The 19,456-nt window shown below is 41.6% G+C and overlaps 1 protein-coding gene across 1 annotated transcript in view; it reads right to left on the reverse strand.

Moving 5' to 3' along the window:
- Positions 1-4,105, reverse strand: part of LOC311112983 (uncharacterized protein) — a gene marked incomplete at its 3' end in the record, with an annotated part of 154,558 nt that extends 150,453 nt beyond the window's left edge. Inside the window, exon 1 of the mRNA XM_084156109.1 lies at positions 1,202-4,105. Coding sequence (XP_084012235.1) covers positions 1,202-1,249 — 48 coding nt within the window. The 5' untranslated portion in view covers positions 1,250-4,105. The remainder of the gene's footprint in view (positions 1-1,201) is intronic.
- Positions 4,106-19,456: the final 15,351 nt, after the last annotated feature.

Genomic DNA, 19,456 nt, shown 5'->3' on the forward strand with positions numbered 1-19,456 from the left:
AGTCATTCGCCAGACTGTCAAGGAAAGCAAATAAATACATGCGTAGGACAATGATCTTGGTCAATAAGTAATGGATTAAACTGACATTTCCAGGCATTTTGTCAAGCGAATTACTGTCATTCAATCTTGCCTTGAGTGGTGATAACAGACAAACGGAGAAAAGCTGATAAACCGACAGCAGCTTCATATCGAAGATGAGCTTCTATCCCATTAATGCGTAAGTCAACGGTATCTGCAGACAACTATAGCCTACAGCTCAATGCCTATAACAAACTGCATAGACATGCATAACACTAATAACATAGTTATAGTCTATTGTCAATCTCTAAATCACTATTTGCATTATTTCCAGTTATTCTATTCAAAATCATTGCATTGAGTTGTCAATCTACCCCGTGCGTTTTAAATCAAGAGCTTACCAAGTATGCTATGGGAAAAACATCCCCGATAGCAATTACGCTTTTTTTTTTATTAACGGGTAAAAACATTCCCATAGCCTATTTTGTAATATGCAACTAGGCTACATATATGTCTTTACTCTCCTCCAAAGGGATGTTGCTGGCACAAATGTCAAGACGCGCCCGATGACATGTAAGAGAAGATTCTCCTCCGTAATATCAAACCTCCGTGCCTGTGATCACCTCTGCACTTTCCAATGAACAAATCACGTAAAATCCCGATAAAGCCCCGATAAAAAGACATATATCGTCCGAGTGTACAATACCTGACTTAGAAACATTTCTGTCATTCTGACTTCAAGAGCGGACCCTTCTCACATCAGCACAAGAGCGAATACAGACAGTGACTGGAAAGATCTCCACACGCATGTAAACATTCTTTCCGACTGCACGACCTCCTAGGGAGACGCGACCAGCAGCAAACTCCAGCGCTGCAAGAGACGCACCGCTCCTGCAGCCTACACCATTACATATAACGACTTAAACACGACACTATGAAGTAAAAACAGCAATTTTGCTTTATCCCCTCCACTTGTCATATATTCCTGTGCTTTGTATTTCCCCCGTATCGTATCCTCAGCGCAATCGCGGCGATATTACGCATCCCGTGCCAACACCAGCAATGGAAAAGCCGTATTCGCTATCGGAAATCACGGTCTTGGATGTTCTGTGAGGTCCATCATCCCCAAAACGTTCCAGAACCGTACAGTTGACAATAAGTTGGATATTTTAGAACTGCTCACCTCTAATTCTCTCCAGACCGAGTCCTGGTTACACCTGTCCCACGCCATCCAGGCACTAAATGACGGTCCGAAAGAAACAAAAAAAGAAATCAGGCAAAAAGAAATCCACTCGCGCTCCACTCGCTCTCGCACAGGCTACTGCCCCTTACCGAGAATGAACTGAGGGTACCTGTCTTACAACTGCTTTCCATCACATGACAAAGCTATTAAAAGTAGGCAGGGAAGTGACTCCCTTCACCACCTCCCTACTACTCGCCAATGACGTACTGTAAAGCAGGCGGGATCTAGCACGCGCATAGTAAATATTTTCCAACTATAAAATCGCTCAATTCTAATGACACGGTGAGATAAAATATATTTCTAACGCAGCCCACATAAATTGTCGCTTTGCTTATCAAGACGCTGCTATACCCAGACCGCTCACCGGTCTATAGGCCTTCAAACATTTGACAATCGAATCACCACCATGCATGCAGCATATTCAAGATATCAAAATGTACAGTGATATCAACGTGCCTTGTTGAACGTGTCTACTTGTAACCTGTCCTAAGAAGCTATTCCAAACATGGTAGAATAATGATTTTTAAAAGGAACCTGCGCCATAAGCATATTATTATTCTCCATAGCCTACTAAATATAGTAAGGGATAGGTTCAACAGCGTTGGCTACTATGAAATCACGCACCCTGTTTAGTTTGTAGGAAATTACTGATGCTCATCTATTGAAAAGGGGTGCGTTGTGAGTTCCCATATATTATAAGAAAATAACGGATCATGTGAAGAACATGGCGACAAACAAAACAAAAGGTTAAACAAACGAACAGGTTTAAGTGTAGCCAATTGGTCTGACTTCAATCACATTTCCCAGATGTTCCAACTATGTTACTGTAACGTTTTCTGATATCTCAAGCCTAGGCTACTGCATTTTCGTAGGGTATAGGTTTCAGAATCCTCTGGGCGACGCGAGGCTTGTGCGTAAAGTCTATATCGTTTATATAACTCCCAATGTCCACAATATGAATATGCATGTTGTTTGTTGGATGTGTTGCCCGCATTTTTCGTACTTGATGAACATGTGCTTCGCTTTTCCATTAGCTAAAAGCTAGCTAGTTGGAGTCTGTGTGTGTACTTCTGTGTACCACTGCACAGTAAAGCAACCGCACGAGTTGAAAATATTAAATGCATGTGGGTACACAGAACTCACCGCAGCCTAGTGCGGCATCCCCAACGTAGCGTTGCAGACTGCTCCATTAACAATTCATGACTTCAGCCGGAACGCAGTTTGATGCATCTGGTTGACATGAGGCGTCATGTCCACACTGCCAGCCTGCCTGCATGCTAGGCTACTCCAAAACTAACGTTAGACACATTTCTTGAATTTCCAGTATTTTTTCCTAATAACAGTAGAATGAACGGAAATTGTGCAAGTGTTGACATGATTCGTCCCCCCATCTCAAACTAAGTTACAGCTTTAGACATTTTAGCCTAGGCTGTAATTTAAAGACAAAGACCTAATACATGTTGGCGCCTACTGAAAACCTCCCATGTGGTTCCTATCTGTTTAAAAACTCGAGATGTACATTTAAGAAGACATGATGCGGCAGGTGACAAGTATCAACCATGTGTACAGTGTCAACAGTGCATGTATACGAAACAGCAGGACAGACAACCAAAAACACAAGCTCTGTGTAGACATTTCAAACAAGCCGGTCATCAGTTCGTTTGTGCCTGGGCGAATACCTATTGTTTGTGGTATTCCTTTCCACAGATAATCCACTTGTTGTAAAACGCTATAGGTATGAAATGGGATACAATTCTCATCGAAGGAAATGAAGGTAGTCAAAAGTATATTTTAGCTAAATTCACAAATAAAAGTGTAACATTATTACCTAGGATAAATCTCATAATTCCAACAATTTAATTAAGATATTTTATCAGGTTAAAAAGCAAAACCAAATGTGAATGTAGCCTCTGAGGCGTCAATTATAGTCTTAATCTTTTTCAAATTTAAATGGCCCTTCCCACTGGGCACACCATGTCATTTCAACGTGGATAATTGGGTAATCCTCGTGGACAGATTCACGTGTAAACGGCGAGAATCTGTCAAAACTCATGTAGAATTATGTGATTACGAGCAGCAGCAGTTCCACGTTTCTTGATTGATTATTTGGAAGAATCAGGATTAGGCGAAGGCGGTGCTTAAACTGGGGCGGTGATTTCAAGCCATGTGCGCAGTAGTTATTGTACCCCTGGGGAAACACTAAAGACAGACCGTTCGTTCTACATTTATATTTTCATTAAATGCCATGTTTCACATTAGCAACCCCCAAACAATAATGTGTAGTGCATATACACTGAGTATACCAAACATTAGGAACACCAAAGGCACTTCAATCTTTTGTCTTGCCCATCCACCCTCTGAATGGCACACATACACAATCTATGTCTCAATTGTCTCAAGGCTTAAAAATCCTTCTTTAACCTGTCTTCTCCCCTTCATCCACACTGATTGAAGTGGATTTACACTGATTGAAGTGACATCAAAAAGGGATAATGGCTTTTCACCTGGATTCACCCGGTCATTCTATGTCATGGAAAGAGCAGGTGTTCTTAATGTTATCTATACACAGTGTATGTGTCAATATGATGTCACTTTGTTTTTTCATTCAACATTGGACATTTGAGATAAAGGTGATGCTGCTGTGTCGGTGAACAGCTTTGGAACACTGAGCCATTGACTGCACCAAGTGTCTGTGTAACGAGTGGGTTGCTTTTTGACAATAAGGCATCAGACTGTCTACAGTCATAAAGCTTTGAACATAGAAGAAGACCGAGAGACAGGAGTTGGCGAGAAGGAGTCAACCGGGATTGTGAAGAGGAATGTCGAGTTGTCCTGAAAAGCATGATAAGCTAATCTTACAGAGTGAGTAAGCTAGCTACAGTAGCTAGCTAGCTAGCTTGTTGTTTAGCTAGCTAGCTAGCTAGCTAGTTGTGTTTTACTGCCCAACTGTCAGTTTCACACATAGCTAGCTAGATAATGAACTAAACTGCAATTATCATAAACCATGGTAGCTACACTACCAGTCAAAACTTGACACACCTACTCATTCAAGGGTTTTTCTTTATTTTTACAAAAAAAAATTACATTGTAGAATAATAGTGAAGACATCAAAACTATGAAATAACACATATGGAATCATGTAGTAACCAAAAAAGTGTTAAACAAATAAATATATTTTATATGTGAGATTCTTCAAATAGCCACCCTTTGCCTTGATGACAGCTTTGCACACTCTTGGCATTCTCTCAACCAGCTTCATGAGGTAGTCACCTGGAATGCATTTCAATTAACAAGGGTGCCTTCTTAAAAGTTAATTTGTGGAATTAATGCATTTGAGCCAATCAGTTTTTTGTGACAAGGTAGGGGGGTACACAGAAGATAGCCCTATTTGGTAAAAGACCAAGTCCATATTATGGCAAGAACAGCTCAAATAATCAAAGAGAAACGACAGTCCATCATTACTTTAAGACATTAAGGTCAGTCAATACGGAACATTTCAAGAACTTTGAAAGTTTCATCAAGTGCAGTCGTAAAAACCATCAAGCGCTATGATGAAACTGGCTCTCATGAGGACCGCCACAGGGATGGAAGACCCAGAGTTACCTCTGCTGCACAGGATAAGTTCATTAGAGTTAGCAGCTTCAGAAATTGCAGCCCAAATAAATGCTTCACAGAGTTCAAGTCACAGACACATCTCAACATCAACTGTTCAGAGGGGACTGTGTGAATCAGGCCTTCATGGTCGAATTGCTGCAAAGAAACCACTACTAAAGGACACCAAAAATAAGAAGAGACCTTGGGCCAAGAAACACGAGCAATGGACATTAGACCGGTGGAAATTTGTCCTTTGGTCTGGAGTCCAAATTGGAAATGTTGGGTTCCAACCGCCGTGTCATTGTGAGACGCGGTGTGGGTGAACGGATGATCTCCGCCTGTGTAGTTCCCACCGTAAAGCATGGAGGAGGAGGTGTTATGGTGTGGGGGTGCTTTGCTGGTGACACTGTCTGTGATTTATTTAGAATTCAAGGTACACTTAACCAGCATGGCTACCACAGCATTCTGCAGCGATATGCCATCCCATCTGGTTTGGGCTTAGTGGGACTATCATTTGTTTTTCAACAGGACAATGACCCAACACACATCCAGGCTGTGTAAGGGCTATTTTACCAAGAAGGAGAGTGATGGAGTGCTGCATCAGATGACCTGGCCTCCACAATCCCCCGACCTCAACCCAATTGAGATGGTTTGGGATGAGTCGGACGGCAGAGTGACGGAAATCAAACCAAATCAAATGTTTATTTGTCACATACACGTGTTTAGCAGATGTTATTGCGGGTGTAGTGAAATGCTTGTGCCTCTAGCTCCGACAGTGCAGTAATATCTAACAAGTAATATCTAACAATTTCACAACATATACCCAATACACACAAATCTAGTAAGGAATGGAATTTAAGAATATATACATATATGGACAAGCAATGACAGAGCGGCATGGACTAAGATACAGTAGAATATTATAGAATAGAATACAGTATATACATATGAGATGAGTAGTGCAAGATATGTAAACATTATTAAAGTGACTAGTGTTCAATTTCTTAAAGTGGCCAGTGATTTCAATAGGCAGCAGCAGCCTCTAATGTGCTAGTGATGGCTATTTAACAGTCTGATGGCCTTGAGATAGAAGCTGTTTTTCATTCTCTCGGTCCCAGCTTTGATGCACCTGTACTGACCTCGCCTTCTGGATGATAGTGTGGTGAACAGGCAGTGGCTCGGTTGGTTGATGTCCTTGATTATCTTTTTGGCCTTCCTGTGACATCGGGTGCTGTAGGTGTTCGGCAGACCGCACCACCCTCTGGAGAGCCCTGCGGTTGCGGGCGGTGCAGTTGCCATACCAGGCGGTGATACAGCCCGACAGGATGCTCTCAATTGTGCATCTGTAAAAGTTTGTGAGGGTTTTAGGTGCCAAGCCAAATTTCTTCAGCCTCCTGAGGTTGAAGAGGCTCTGTTGCACCTTCTTCACCACAATGTCTGCGTGGGTGGACCATTTCAGTTTGTCAGTGATGTGTACAGCAAGGAAAAACAGCCAACAAGTGCTCAGCATATGTGGGAACTCCTTCAAGACTGTTGGAAAAGCATTCCAGGTGAAGCTGGTTGAGAGAATGCCAAGAGTGTGTAAAGCTGTCATCAAGGCAAAGGGTGGCTATTTGAAGAATCTCAAATATAAAATATATTTTGATTTGTTTAACACTTTTTTGGTTACTACATGATTCCATGTGTTTGTTCATAGTTTTGATGTCTTCACTATTATTCTACAATGTAAAAATAAAGAAAAACCCTTGAATGAGTAGGTGTGTCCAAACTTTTGACTGGTACTGTATATCTGTCAGATAAGAAGTATCGTGGCATGTGTCAGAAACATTGCATGTTGACTAGCTACCTCACGTTAGCTAGATCCCATTAGCTAGCTAGCTATAACCTACAGATGTAACTTGGTGTAGCCTACTTAAGCAACAGAGTTGATACTTATAGAATGAATAGGGTTGTCACTTAGCTAGCTAGCTAGCTACCTAGGCATATTTTTCTTTAACACTTTACTTGACACCCAGCTTCATAGCACGTTATGACACGGTCATAACCATGTCATAGTTAAGTGATAATGCCCGAGAAGCCGGTGTTTGGAGGATATATTGTATCCATAAAAAGGATGCTGATTCAAGATTTTGACTGGCTGAGAAAAGCTGCCTGTCTGTCGGTCTCATCCCGACTCCCGACACGTTCATTACTATGCGACAGCTGGAGATTGAATTTGAATATTGAAACAATGTTGCAGATGTCGGAGAGACAGACAGCAAGGCTTATACAAATCACCGCTGTTGAAAACGAAATGTTAGCCTAAAAGAAATGTGAGATAATGTTTAAATGCTTTTTATAGTTTATAAATTGCCTGGCTGGGCTGACGAGACAGTGGACTGCGCAGTCAGATGGAAAAGAGTAAATAGGCATTTTAACGTCATAGATTTAGCCGGTGGTAACTTGTGGAATAGACACCGGCTGTAATGCGGTTTTAACCAATCAGCATTCAGGATTAGACACACCCATTGTATAATATGTCATAACAGCTGACAGAACTTGTCATAACCTGTCATAATATGGTCATAACACTTTCATGACCCATATATTTACACCTGTTGTGATATATATATATTTTTAAATTAAAAACATTTTGTGGCTGCTTATGACACCTACATAAGAGTGTCAAAACCCACATTTATTCAAATGTTTTTTTTCCTGCCAAGAAGTTTCCTTTCATTTAAAAGTTTGTTTCTCAAGTTGTTGTTGAATTCTTAACAGTCATGTTTTTTTCATCAGATTTTAAATAACTTGTAGAAAATACACTTTACGACACTGTCATAAAGCATTATGACCATCCTGTGTCACTTTACTTGGACTAATAAAATACACTTTATGACATTGTCAAGAAGCATTATGACCATCCTGTATCACTTTACTTGGACTAAGAAAATACACTATGACGCTGTCATGACCATCCTGTGTCACTTTATTTGGACAAAAAAAAATACACTATGACACTGTCATGACGCATTATGACCATCCTGTCACTTTATTTGGACACTAGAAAATACACTTCATGACACTGTCAAGAAGCATTATGACCATCATAATCATATAAGCCAGATAGGCCTGTCACATACATGCCCTTATGTCAGGCATCAGTCACACACAGGGCGTCTTGTCCTGCTCCTGAAATCTGCTCCTGCATTCATCCCAGTCATCAGAAACAGAGCATTGGGGTAGGTGCATGTCTGACATTAATGTGTGCGCAATTACAATGATAATTTAATATGGCCAATTTCAGAAAATGTTATATAACATAAACATACTGTTGACAAGTAGGCTATGGTGTAATGGCATGTTTTGCCTTGTGTGGTAGGTTTTGTGGGTTTTGACACTCTTATGTAAGGGCCATATTTTGCCATAAAATAACTAGCGTGGTAGGTTTAGTGGGTTTTGACACTCTTATATAGGTGTTATAACCAGCCATAAAATAACACAATATGTCACAACAGGTCTAAATATATGTCATGATAGTGTTATGACCATGTTATGACAAGTTATGTCAGCTGCTATGACATTATGACATTATGACATGTTATGACGGTGTCATAACGTGTTATGACGCTGGGTGTCAAGTAAAGTGTTTATCATCTTTTAAGCAGTTTGGCTGCTAAATTAGGTCTCAACAATCACAGGCATCTACATTAACAGCTAGCTAACTACAGTACAATATGGAGGAGCATGATGTTGTCATGATGGAATAAGTTGAGGTAGCAATTGTTAGTGAGATGAGACGTGGTGCCATAATTGAATTCACTTGGATGGCATGTCACGTTTTTTTATCAGCTCTATTGTTTTCATTTACAGACATGAATCATGAAATAGGCAGACTGATAGATGAATCCTAAATACAGGTACCATTTACCTTTGTTAATCTCTGCAGGTTTGTCATCTGATTTCTTGGAGCCTGGTAGAGATAGATGCCACCATTCTACAAGGCAGGACATTTCTCTGCATCCAGGTTGAGGTTTGCTACCAGCAGGAACATGCAGCGAGCCATGTCAGTAAATCATGATGTTATTGTTTTCCTTTACATTGCATGGAACTACTACAAGAGCATCAAGAGTACTAATACTCCACTCATATGAGCGGAGAAGCCCTAGGCACCATACACCTGTATAATCCTGGAGTAACTCACTGTCAGAGAGACTGTGATTAGAGGATTAGGCAGGTGGCCAGTGGGAGGTCAGGGGTGAGGGCTCTATTTCAGGAACACTCACTACCTCTATCAGGCTCGCTCCAGGTGCTACAGAGACAGAATGGTCCAAGGACCTCCAGAGCCTTCTAACCAACTTCCTACGATCTCTCCAGAGCACAGAGAAGTAAGCTCCACTCATAGTAGTATACTTGATGCACTCTGTAAATCTCTTTTACTATGGCAGTCTGCCTGTGTGACTGCACAGCATATTATCCAGGGCCACTGGTTGGATTGGATTTAATGTACTCACTCAAAATCATGGTCTCTCCTCCCTGTAAAAGTCTCCCAGACTTTTATAAAACTAACATGTATCCATCCCCCTATCCGCAGGTGAGTCTTCTGGGGTATGGAACTCTAGAGCAGCACATAAAAAAATCTGCCACTGTTGTCAGCTATCCGCAGACAGGTCCCTGAGGAAAGATGCAACTAACTAACCCTTTCAATGGCCACATTTTGGGGATGACCAAATGCAATAAAGTTTTGTATAAACAACACTTTTTCATTTTTCAATTGTTAGATTACAAAACCACTTTTTAATAGCACTTATGATTCTAAAGGTGTAAAATAAGTGCAAGTCTCATGTCCAGGTGAATACCTTTTCCAGACATCACAAAGGTCGCAAAGGTGTGTCAACTAAAATATACATCCCAGTCAAGAAGAATGGGACAAGTAGTGAATATTAGTCAGTGCTTTTGCCTGGTGTACTTCGTATGAATTTGAGTGGTTACATACAATACAGTGCCTTCAGAAAGTATTCACACCCCTTGACTTTTTCCACATTTTGTTGTGTTATAGCCTGAATTTAAAATTGATTACATTTTGATTTTTTCTCACTCGCCTACACACAATACCCCATAATGTCAAAGTGGAATTATGTTCTTACTAATGAAAAGCTGAAATGTCTTGAGTCAATAAGTATTCAACCCCTTTGTTATGGCAAGCCTACATAAGTTCAGGATTAAAATGTACGTAACAAGCCAGATAATAAGTTGAATGGACTCACTCTGTGTGCAATAATAGTGTTTAACATGATTTTTGAATGAATACTTCATCTCTGTCCCAACACATACAATGATCTGTAACGTCCCTCAGTTGAACAGTGAATTTCAAACACAGATTCAACCACAAAGACCAGGGAGGTTTTCCAATGCCTCCAAAGAAGGGCACCTACCTGGTTCAGTCTGCATTCCACCAGACACTGGGAGATTAATTTACCTTTCAGCAGGACAATAAACCTAAGACACAAGGCCAAATCTACACTGCAGTTGCTTACCAAGAAGATAGTGAATATTCCTGAGTGGCCAAGTTACAGTTTTGACTTAAATCTGCTTGAAAACCTATGGCAAGACTTGAAAATGGTTGTCTAGCAACAACCAATTTGACAGACCTTGAAGAATTAAAAAAATAATAATGGTAAATATTGTACAGTCCAGATGTGCAAAGCTCTTAGAGACTAACCCAGAAAGACTCACAGCTGTAATTGCTGCCAAAGGTGATTCTAACATGTATTGACTCAGGGGTGTGAACACTTATGTCAATGAGATATTTCTGTATTTCATTTTCAATACATTTGCAAAGATTTCTAAAAACATGTTTTCACTTTTTCATTATGGGGTATTGTGTGTAGATGGATGAGAAAAAATATCAATTGTAACACATGAAAATGTGGAATAAGTCAGGTGGTATGAATACTTTCTGAAGGCACTGTACATGTTGACAGAATGGCTGTGAGAGAGAGAGATAGACTGTTGCTGTGCTCCCAGGTAAGGCCCTTGCTTCTGGTACCACTGAAGGCCCCAGTATTCAGTCAGGCAGCTTGAAGATGATGTGTCATCATCCAGGCCCTTGTCACAGCATGCAGTGTTCTGATAGGGAGACGACAATAAATGCATTTCATCACTAAAGCCACGCTAGCATTTACTGTAAGTTGCTGAAAACTGCAATCTATTTGTTAGTGTCATTGATATATGGAAATTCACTTATATTCAGTTCATAAGCATTGACTGTAATACCTCTAGGTTCCTGTGGTGAAACGACTGCTGTGCAAGGTATTGGGCAACAAGCTTTATTCCAAGGCCTGTATTCACAAAGCGTCTTCAGAGTAGGAATAGTGATCTAGGACCAGCTCCCCGCCCCTTTTGCCCTCAGAACAGCCTCAATTCGTCAGGGGGAAGGACTCTACAAGGTGTCGAAAGCATTCCACAAGGATGCTGGCCCATGTTGACTCCAATGCTTCCCACAGTTGTGTCAAGTTGGCTGGATGTGCTTTGGGTGGTGGACCATTCTTGATACACACGGGAAACTGTTGAGGCTGAAAAACCCAACAGTGTTGCAGTTCTTGACACAAGCCGGTGTGCCTGGCACCTACTACCATACCCCATTCAAAGGCACTTCAATCTTTTGTCTTGCCCATTCACCCTCTGAATGGCACACACACAATCCATGTCTCAATTGTCTCGAGGCTTAAAAATCCTTCTTTAACCTGTCTCCTCCCCTTCATCTACACTGATTGAAGTGGATTTAACAAGTGACATCAATAAGGGGTCATAGCTTTCACCTGGATTCACCTGGTCAGTCTATGTCATGGAAAGAGCAGGAGTTCCTAATGTTTTGTAAACTCAGTGTATAGTTACAGTGGCAATGGATGTGTTACTCATTTCAAGGTTGTTGTTACATTAGTTCGTAAGATTTACTGTAGGCCTATTACAAAAGTAATATTGAATTGTGTTTAGTTGACAATGCAACCAAATATCAACATTTAAAATAGATATATCTACTGCTTGGATAGTTCCATCTGAGCCACTGGCTTAATCCCATTCCTTAACTAAATATAATTACATTTAAAATCAAACAGAGCTTGAAACTCTAGGGTAGCGTTTCCCAAACTAGGGGTTGAGAGAAACTGAAATAAAATAAATCACTGTCACGACTTCCTCCGAAGCTGCCTCCTCTCCTGGTTCGGGCAGGCTTCGGCGTTCATCGTCGCCGGCCTTCTAGCCACTGCCGCTCCTCATCTCATCATTCCATTTGTTTTGTCTTGTTTATTACACACACCTGGTTCATATCCCCTCATCAGTACCTGTATTAGTGTTCCCTCTGCCCCCTTGTCTTTCTGTGTGATTGTTTATTGTGAGGAGAGTGGGGCTCGGTTGAGCGCCTTGTATTTTTGTATTGCCGGGTTATTTTCCCCGTGTGCCTTGTTGGTTCCAGTTCGCCTGTTTTGCGCACTTGACTGTTTTGACGCATTACTGCGTAACTCTGTATTCCGGAATAAATGCTGTTATTCTGTGATTTACCCTCCTGCGCCTGACTCCTTCAAATCACCCATCACAATCGCGCTTGGTTTATAGAACCAGGGTTACATCAGTAACCTCCGGTAGCCGCTAGATGAGGTTGTAATAAAAATAGAGGTTTCTGTTTTCTTCCTATAAATGTGGCTCTATCTTTTGAACGGTTTAAGCTACAAAATATTATACCTCATCACTGAAAGCTAAGACTCTCAGGAACACGTTTGTGTCTTCTAGAACAGAGTGGACAAGACCAGGCACTAAATCAGACTGGTGGGAAAGGAACATCATAAATGATGATGTTCTTTTCTACACAGAAGATCATACAACATTATTGCCTGATGATCTGCTGAACTTCCCAATACATTTCTGATGCATTTCAGTCACTTGAAACCATACTTCCTTCAGATTGAAATACTGTCAAAAGTGCTGTCAGACTGATTTGTAATAAACTGTCATAGCCCCAATTAAAAAAAACGAAACATTGGCCGTTGATTACTTCACTTTCTTTACATGGTGGGGTCGCATTTAAAAAAAATATATCAAAATGGGGTCGCGGGCCAAAAAAGTTTGGGAACCCCTGCCCTAGACCTATATGTATTATTATTATTTTTTGAATTCTGGGTTGAGATGAAACAATAGCTGTTGATTACTTTGCAAATGTTATATAGGCCTAAATAGCATCATTGATGATATATGAGTGATAAAGTATGATCAGATTTCATTTGCTCTGTTAAACCTACCCTTTGGAATGACTTCGATAGCAAAAGTGAATCTATTTAGTTTTTAAGTGAAGATCTCTCAACAATCATTCTCACGATAGCACATTGGTAATAGTCTGTGAGAAATGTCATGGCTGGGCTTGGTTTAAACCCTGTATGGGAGACCAAAGGGTAGCTTTAGATATATCAATTCTCCAGTAGGAGGTGCTGCCCAGCCTATAGTTTTTGTTCTTCTGATAGTTGATATAACGCTGTTTTAAAGGTACAAATTCAACATATTTCATACAAGGTTTGTCTAAGTTGAAATTTGGATACCATGATGACATAATCCTGTGGTTGAAATTTCACACTCAAAACAACAGTTGATGCCTTTTTTCAAATCCAGTGTATTTTCCACGTAGATTCCACATCACAATACGTTAAAAAATGTAGATTGAACGTTGATTCAACCAGTTTATGCCCAGTGGGTTGTGATGGTATTGAACATCTGTCAGAATAATTCAAGGAAAATGTTGTATTGTGTAATACCACTTAACTCCATTACTATTAAATTACAAAGCAATTACTAAATTACAATGTAACAAAATTCATACATTTGTTGTTACTATAAATGCACCATTACTACACAGGTATAAGAGCAACGTAATGTAAAGTGTTACCAATGTATTCTTTAGAGGTACACATAGATAATTCCATACAACACAACACACACAACCCAAACAAGGAATAACAATTCACTCTATGGAATAAACCAGGCTCAGTCCAGTTTTGTTGTCAAAGGTCTATTAACTCCACCTGAGCATGCAAGGAGCAATTGTCTCCCTAAATTAGCAAGCCACATAAGTCTCAATAAACATGAAATCGCACAGAAACCTGTAAAAAGGCTTCCGAAACCTGGAGCTGGGGACATGCTTTGAAAGCGGTGGTGACACTGTGTCTGCTTGGTGATTATTGCCATCCCAGGGGCTTTTCTACCAGTAAACCTACACATCTGCTTCGCCATGCGTGCCCAGTGCCCACAGACGTTACCCAGAAGCCATGGCGAAACCTTATTTGAGCAGGTGGTGTGCGATGACCTCACTGGGCCCAGATGGACCAACATCCCCCTCATACACACATACACACACACACACACACACAGAGCAGGGGACCTATGGAAGTGACACGGAACATGATAGTAGGGGCTCTGGAAGCACGTCAGATTCACACACCCAGGCTTATCTGATTGTGTTCTTCATGCCAATTAAGACGGCCGAGCTTAAAAATAGACACGACTATGTTGGGATTTTAATTTTGGATTGCAAGAGGCTTTTGTTTCTGATTAGTTGGTTTTTCTACCCTTTTCTTTCTGGTAGATGCATCATATTACATTTTATTTTGTTTAGTGTCATGGTGGTTGATAGATTTAAGGCTAATCTTTGAAGATGGAGTCTGTCCAGCCTTATTTGGAGTAATATTGGGTAGTGTGTTAAAGATATAGGTAGTCTATTTAACGAAGTGGTCTATCAGTGGTCTGTGTGTAGGCCTATCCCACTGACAGCGGTGACTAATGCATCGGAAACATGTATTGGCCAAGATTGGAAGGGAGATTGGGGGGCGGCTCACTGAAAGCAATGCTTGTGGCAATATCACAGCTACTCTTATATAAAAGGATGGCCGCAAGTCTTGCTTTCACACAGTCTTTACATTAAGGCCTCCCCATAGACATGCTTCCATGTGATCAACCTATAGTGGAAGATGTGTGAAAAGTTGTTCACACTCATTTGCTGCATAGGGTATTGTGGTGTGATGGACTTGGTTACTACGAAGCAGAAGCATTGATATATACCGCATGATGATGACCCCAATCTGACAACTAGATGGTTGTGAAGCCTCCATTCATAGTTCAGCATTTTTACGTAATTTAGTAGATTATTAGAAAAATGTCAGTTTTCATGGCAAACTCGTCACTCGCTAGCTCCATTGTTTTAGTCTGGCAATCCTTTACCAGTTGGAAAACTGGAGACTGTTCCATGAAGCCCTTTGGTGGACAAGATTGGATTTTTGTCTGCTGATGGCATTTCACAGAAATGGAATGCCCTAAATGGTTAAGTGATTTGTCTGAGAATAAGCGGACAGGTGCGTCATCTGGAATTCTCATATCCGAAATGACAAAAATCCATATTTATCTGAGTTATGAACATTGAACTTTCAATCTTGCCAGAATATTACTGCATTTAAGCCTTCATCTGAGGCAGTTATAGTCAAATATGCCTATATTACATGTTTACCCTTGATGAATTAGCTGCTTAGAGGTTGGCGTGGTACCACAGCACTTGGTCCCCTGCCCCACTTACAGCTATTACATGACAGGAAATCCTGGCAAATTGTTTACCCCTGAATTTTGCATATATTCTGAACTAGAAAAATAGAAAGTTGTTCTAATCTAAATGTTCTGCACCCCCTATGATCGGGAAGCTTAGTTTGAGACCATTGCTACCATTTTCACCATCATGTGTTACAGGAAACAGTTCCTTTAGGGAAGTTTGAGTACTATGTTAATCATTTTGGCAAAAGTGACCATTAATCCAGAATATAGGAGCCTATGAGAATATGTTTCATGGGGCTCACGCTTTTGGAAGGTGATTCATATCACTTTGTCGCATGTCACACCCTCCCAACAGAATCTATCCAAGCATCTGGCCAGTTTGATGCGTAACAGATGCATTTATATGAATTAATCGTGAGCAGAGGTGGCAGGAGAATGAATATCTATTTGTGTATTGTACAGGAACACAATAAGATACACTATCTCTTCTTTTGATTATCATTTGACGTCCTTTCAGATGCTCCAGAGCCCCGGACATTTTTCCTTTGATAAATGTGTTGTCCGCTCTGGAGCAAACATTGGGGGACAAAATAAGGAAGTGTTCACGTTTCAGGTTGGGCCGCGTCCCCGGCAATGTCACGCTTCGACACAACGTTGACCACAGGAAATGTAAAGGAATACATGTGCTATGAACACGCAAGCCCATTGTGTTGATAGCACATGATAGCACATGGCTTCCTTAGATGTAAGATACACCATGGAGAAATAACGATTAGGCAATGTTACCAATGCAGAGACCACCATGTTCTATATCTGATGCGCATGATGTGGTGTTTAATATTTTGGACACAAGATTGTAATGCCTATCAAAGCATGACAAGCAAGCCATCACACAAGTGTTATTGAAAGGATGGAACACATATCCTACAAATGGAATGAATTCAAAAATAAGTTAGAGGACAGGTGACCAACATCCCATTACAAATGGGATCCCATAGGCTTTTTCTGTGAAGAACACTACACAAGGAGTGCATTACACATGGATAAATAAATCAGCTCACTCCCTTTGACATCTAGGTGAGCCACCTCTTCCCTTCAAACATGATCCATCGCCTTTGTGTAGTGCCCTTCATAGAATATGCCAATCAATCAATCAAATGTATCGTTAAAGCCCTTTTTACATCAGCAGTTGTCACAAAGTTCTTATACAGAACCCCAGCCTAAAACCCCAAGGCTCAAGCAATGAAGGTGTAAAAGCACAGTGGCTCGAAAAAACTGCCTAGGAAGGCAGGAACCTGTCAAGAAACCTAGAGAGGAACCAGGCTTCGAGGGGTGGCCTGTCCTCTTCTGGCTGTGCGGGGTGGATATTATAAGAGTACATGGCCATTAAGGCCAGATCGTTCTTCATGATGCTCAAACGTTCATAGATGACCAGCAGGGTCAAATAATAATCACAGTGGTTGTAGAGGGTACAACAGGTCAGCACCTCAGGAGTAAATGGCAGTTGGCTTTTCATAGCCAAGCATTCAGAGGTCGAGACAGCAGCTGTGGTAGAGAGAGAGATAAATATAAAGAGAGAGACAGAGGGTCGCTTCGCCACGCGCCCTGTGTGCAAGCATGTAATCCTTTCCATCAATGAACTTCAATGTGGCATAAAGCAGGTCTCAGGGTTGCGCCGATTCTCCCTGTCGAGAGTCCAGCACACGTCCTTACTTTCGAGCAGCGAGCCTCGCTCCCCCGCCGACGAATAATATCATGGTCGCTTGGCGAAGCGAGTTGTAGTCACCCGTCGGTGGTCCCTGTTGTAAGGGCTGTTATTGGGCCTGTTTAAAACCACCAAGAGTCATGAAAGATGCATGGGAGAAAGTGGCAGCGGAGGAAGAGGGCAAAGAGCCAACGCGGGCGTGGCGTGAAATGCTCTGGTTATAGAGAGCTGTGGTAAGCTAACTCTCTGGGCAGGCACCCGTAGGGGCGCTTTGGGTTTTGCCTGGGTGGGACTTGAGAGGAATGCTAAAACTGATGGAACATAAGGGGTGGGACTGACACACACACGCATGCACACAAACACACACGCATAACTTTCCATAAACGTACATTTTAAGACAGTTGTAAAATTCCTGCAAATGTCAAATGATGCAACATACCTCAAATGTGACAATAGCTGACAAAAATGATTAGCTTGAAAGAGCAAAATAGAGATTCAAACTGCATTGTCTCCCAGACTGTTACAAAGAAGTCTGGGAAATGTAGGCAATATCTATGAATTTTGTGGAATAGTTTTAGACTTAAATGCCATGGAGTCACTATAACCGCCCAAAAACATAACAGATGTCGTTTAATTGTCAAATACTAGAACAGCACCTCTCGGAATACCTTGCTAGTGAGTCTCATGCTCCATATGTACTCGTAGCATTGGAAGTGTGCCAGACAAGAATTAGGTCAGACGAAGTGCAGTGTACCTTGTGGAACTCCATGCTAAAACCACACCAGGGGAGGAGGGGAGGTGTCACACACAGGTAGAATTTTCTAGATCAGTACAAACTGGCTTCATTTTTTTCTTCTTTTCGTCGCGTTTCACAGAAACGTGAGCAGAGGTGTTCCGCCCATGAGTCCAAACACTGGCCTGATTATTTTGGACAATGAAAAGATGGAAGGAGAAAAAAAAGCATGTGAATTGCAATTATTTCCTAGTGGCCTGCATAGAGCATGTATACGGGGTGTGTAACCACAAGTGCATAAAAATCATTACGGCACAATAAAACTGATTGTATCATCACCTTTTCTCCCTTACAGGGTGCATTTCTACTCTACTCATTTCATCCACTCCCTAAATGAGCATGTACCATTGTGGCACGCCATTAAGAAAAAAAAAGAGTGTGGGGACAACTGGGAAAAGAAGGCACAGTCGAATTACATTCTCACTGAGGCATCCCACCGTCACAGAGAGAAAGAGAAATAAATAAAAGATGATGGAAATGGATAGAGAACCCTTACCCCCCCCCAATCCCCCCACTGAATAAACCGGAGATGACAGAGTGCCTCACAACCCCCCTCCACCCCACTGCCCCCATCCCTCATCTTCAGATAAACACTGTCCCCCCACCCCCACCCCTCAAAAGGGTTTGACTCAGGCCCCAACCGACAGAGGACCAGCCAGACTGCCATCTACGCTATTGCCAATGCTAATCTAAATACTTCCCTCTCTCATTCCCTCCCCACATTCATGAGACAAGATCTTCCTGCTTACGATGTGTATCTGTCTCACATGTGCTGTGTATTCATTTACAGGGAAATCTAGATTTCCATGCATGTGCACAACAAACATACGCACGCGCATACACACAAACACAGCCTACAGAGTGATACACACGCCCCTCCGTTTCCAATGCCAACATGACCTCACTGCCCACTGAGGAAAATGTCATTCTTATTTGCAGTCTTGCTATCTCCTTTGTTAATATCTACTGGCACTAGGTAATGAATTGTGAGTTCTATTCATGGATGGCACATCGGGGTTGGCGTCAGATGCTGACAGAGGTGGTTAGACTTAGACTACTGTACATAGTATTCAAATACCTTGGCAAGCGTCCCTCCGCTTTGTGTGTGTCTAAGCATATCGTTCTTGGAGCTAAGCATCAATGTTTGACCTTTCCCCATGAGTGGGTAACCTCAGAGTCGTTGGCACTGACACTTTGGTGGTCTTCTCTGGCCTCTGTTGCCTCACCCCCTAGTGCGACTCCCATGGTGGAGGGGTCAAATCATTTACATGAAACCCCTTTGAATCATCGTAGCATCAATTCTTCAATGCCTTAAAGATCTCCAACCGTTGAGACTACATCACTGTATGTCAGCTATCTGTCTACTGGTGGCTAGTCAGTTACACCTATTTGGACCTCCATTACCAGCACACCCATAGCCCGTCTGTCTCTCTGTCTGTTTGTCGGTCTCTACCCATCTCTCTCTCTAATCTCCATCTCCCTCTCTCTGGTGGCCAGCTGAAACCACAGGGACTCGTTGCCGTCGCCACGGTAAATAGGATTA

The sequence above is a fragment of the Coregonus lavaretus genome, assembly GCF_964263955.1.
Source record: "Coregonus lavaretus genome assembly, chromosome: 39".
Lineage (NCBI taxonomy): Eukaryota > Metazoa > Chordata > Actinopteri > Salmoniformes > Salmonidae > Coregonus > Coregonus lavaretus.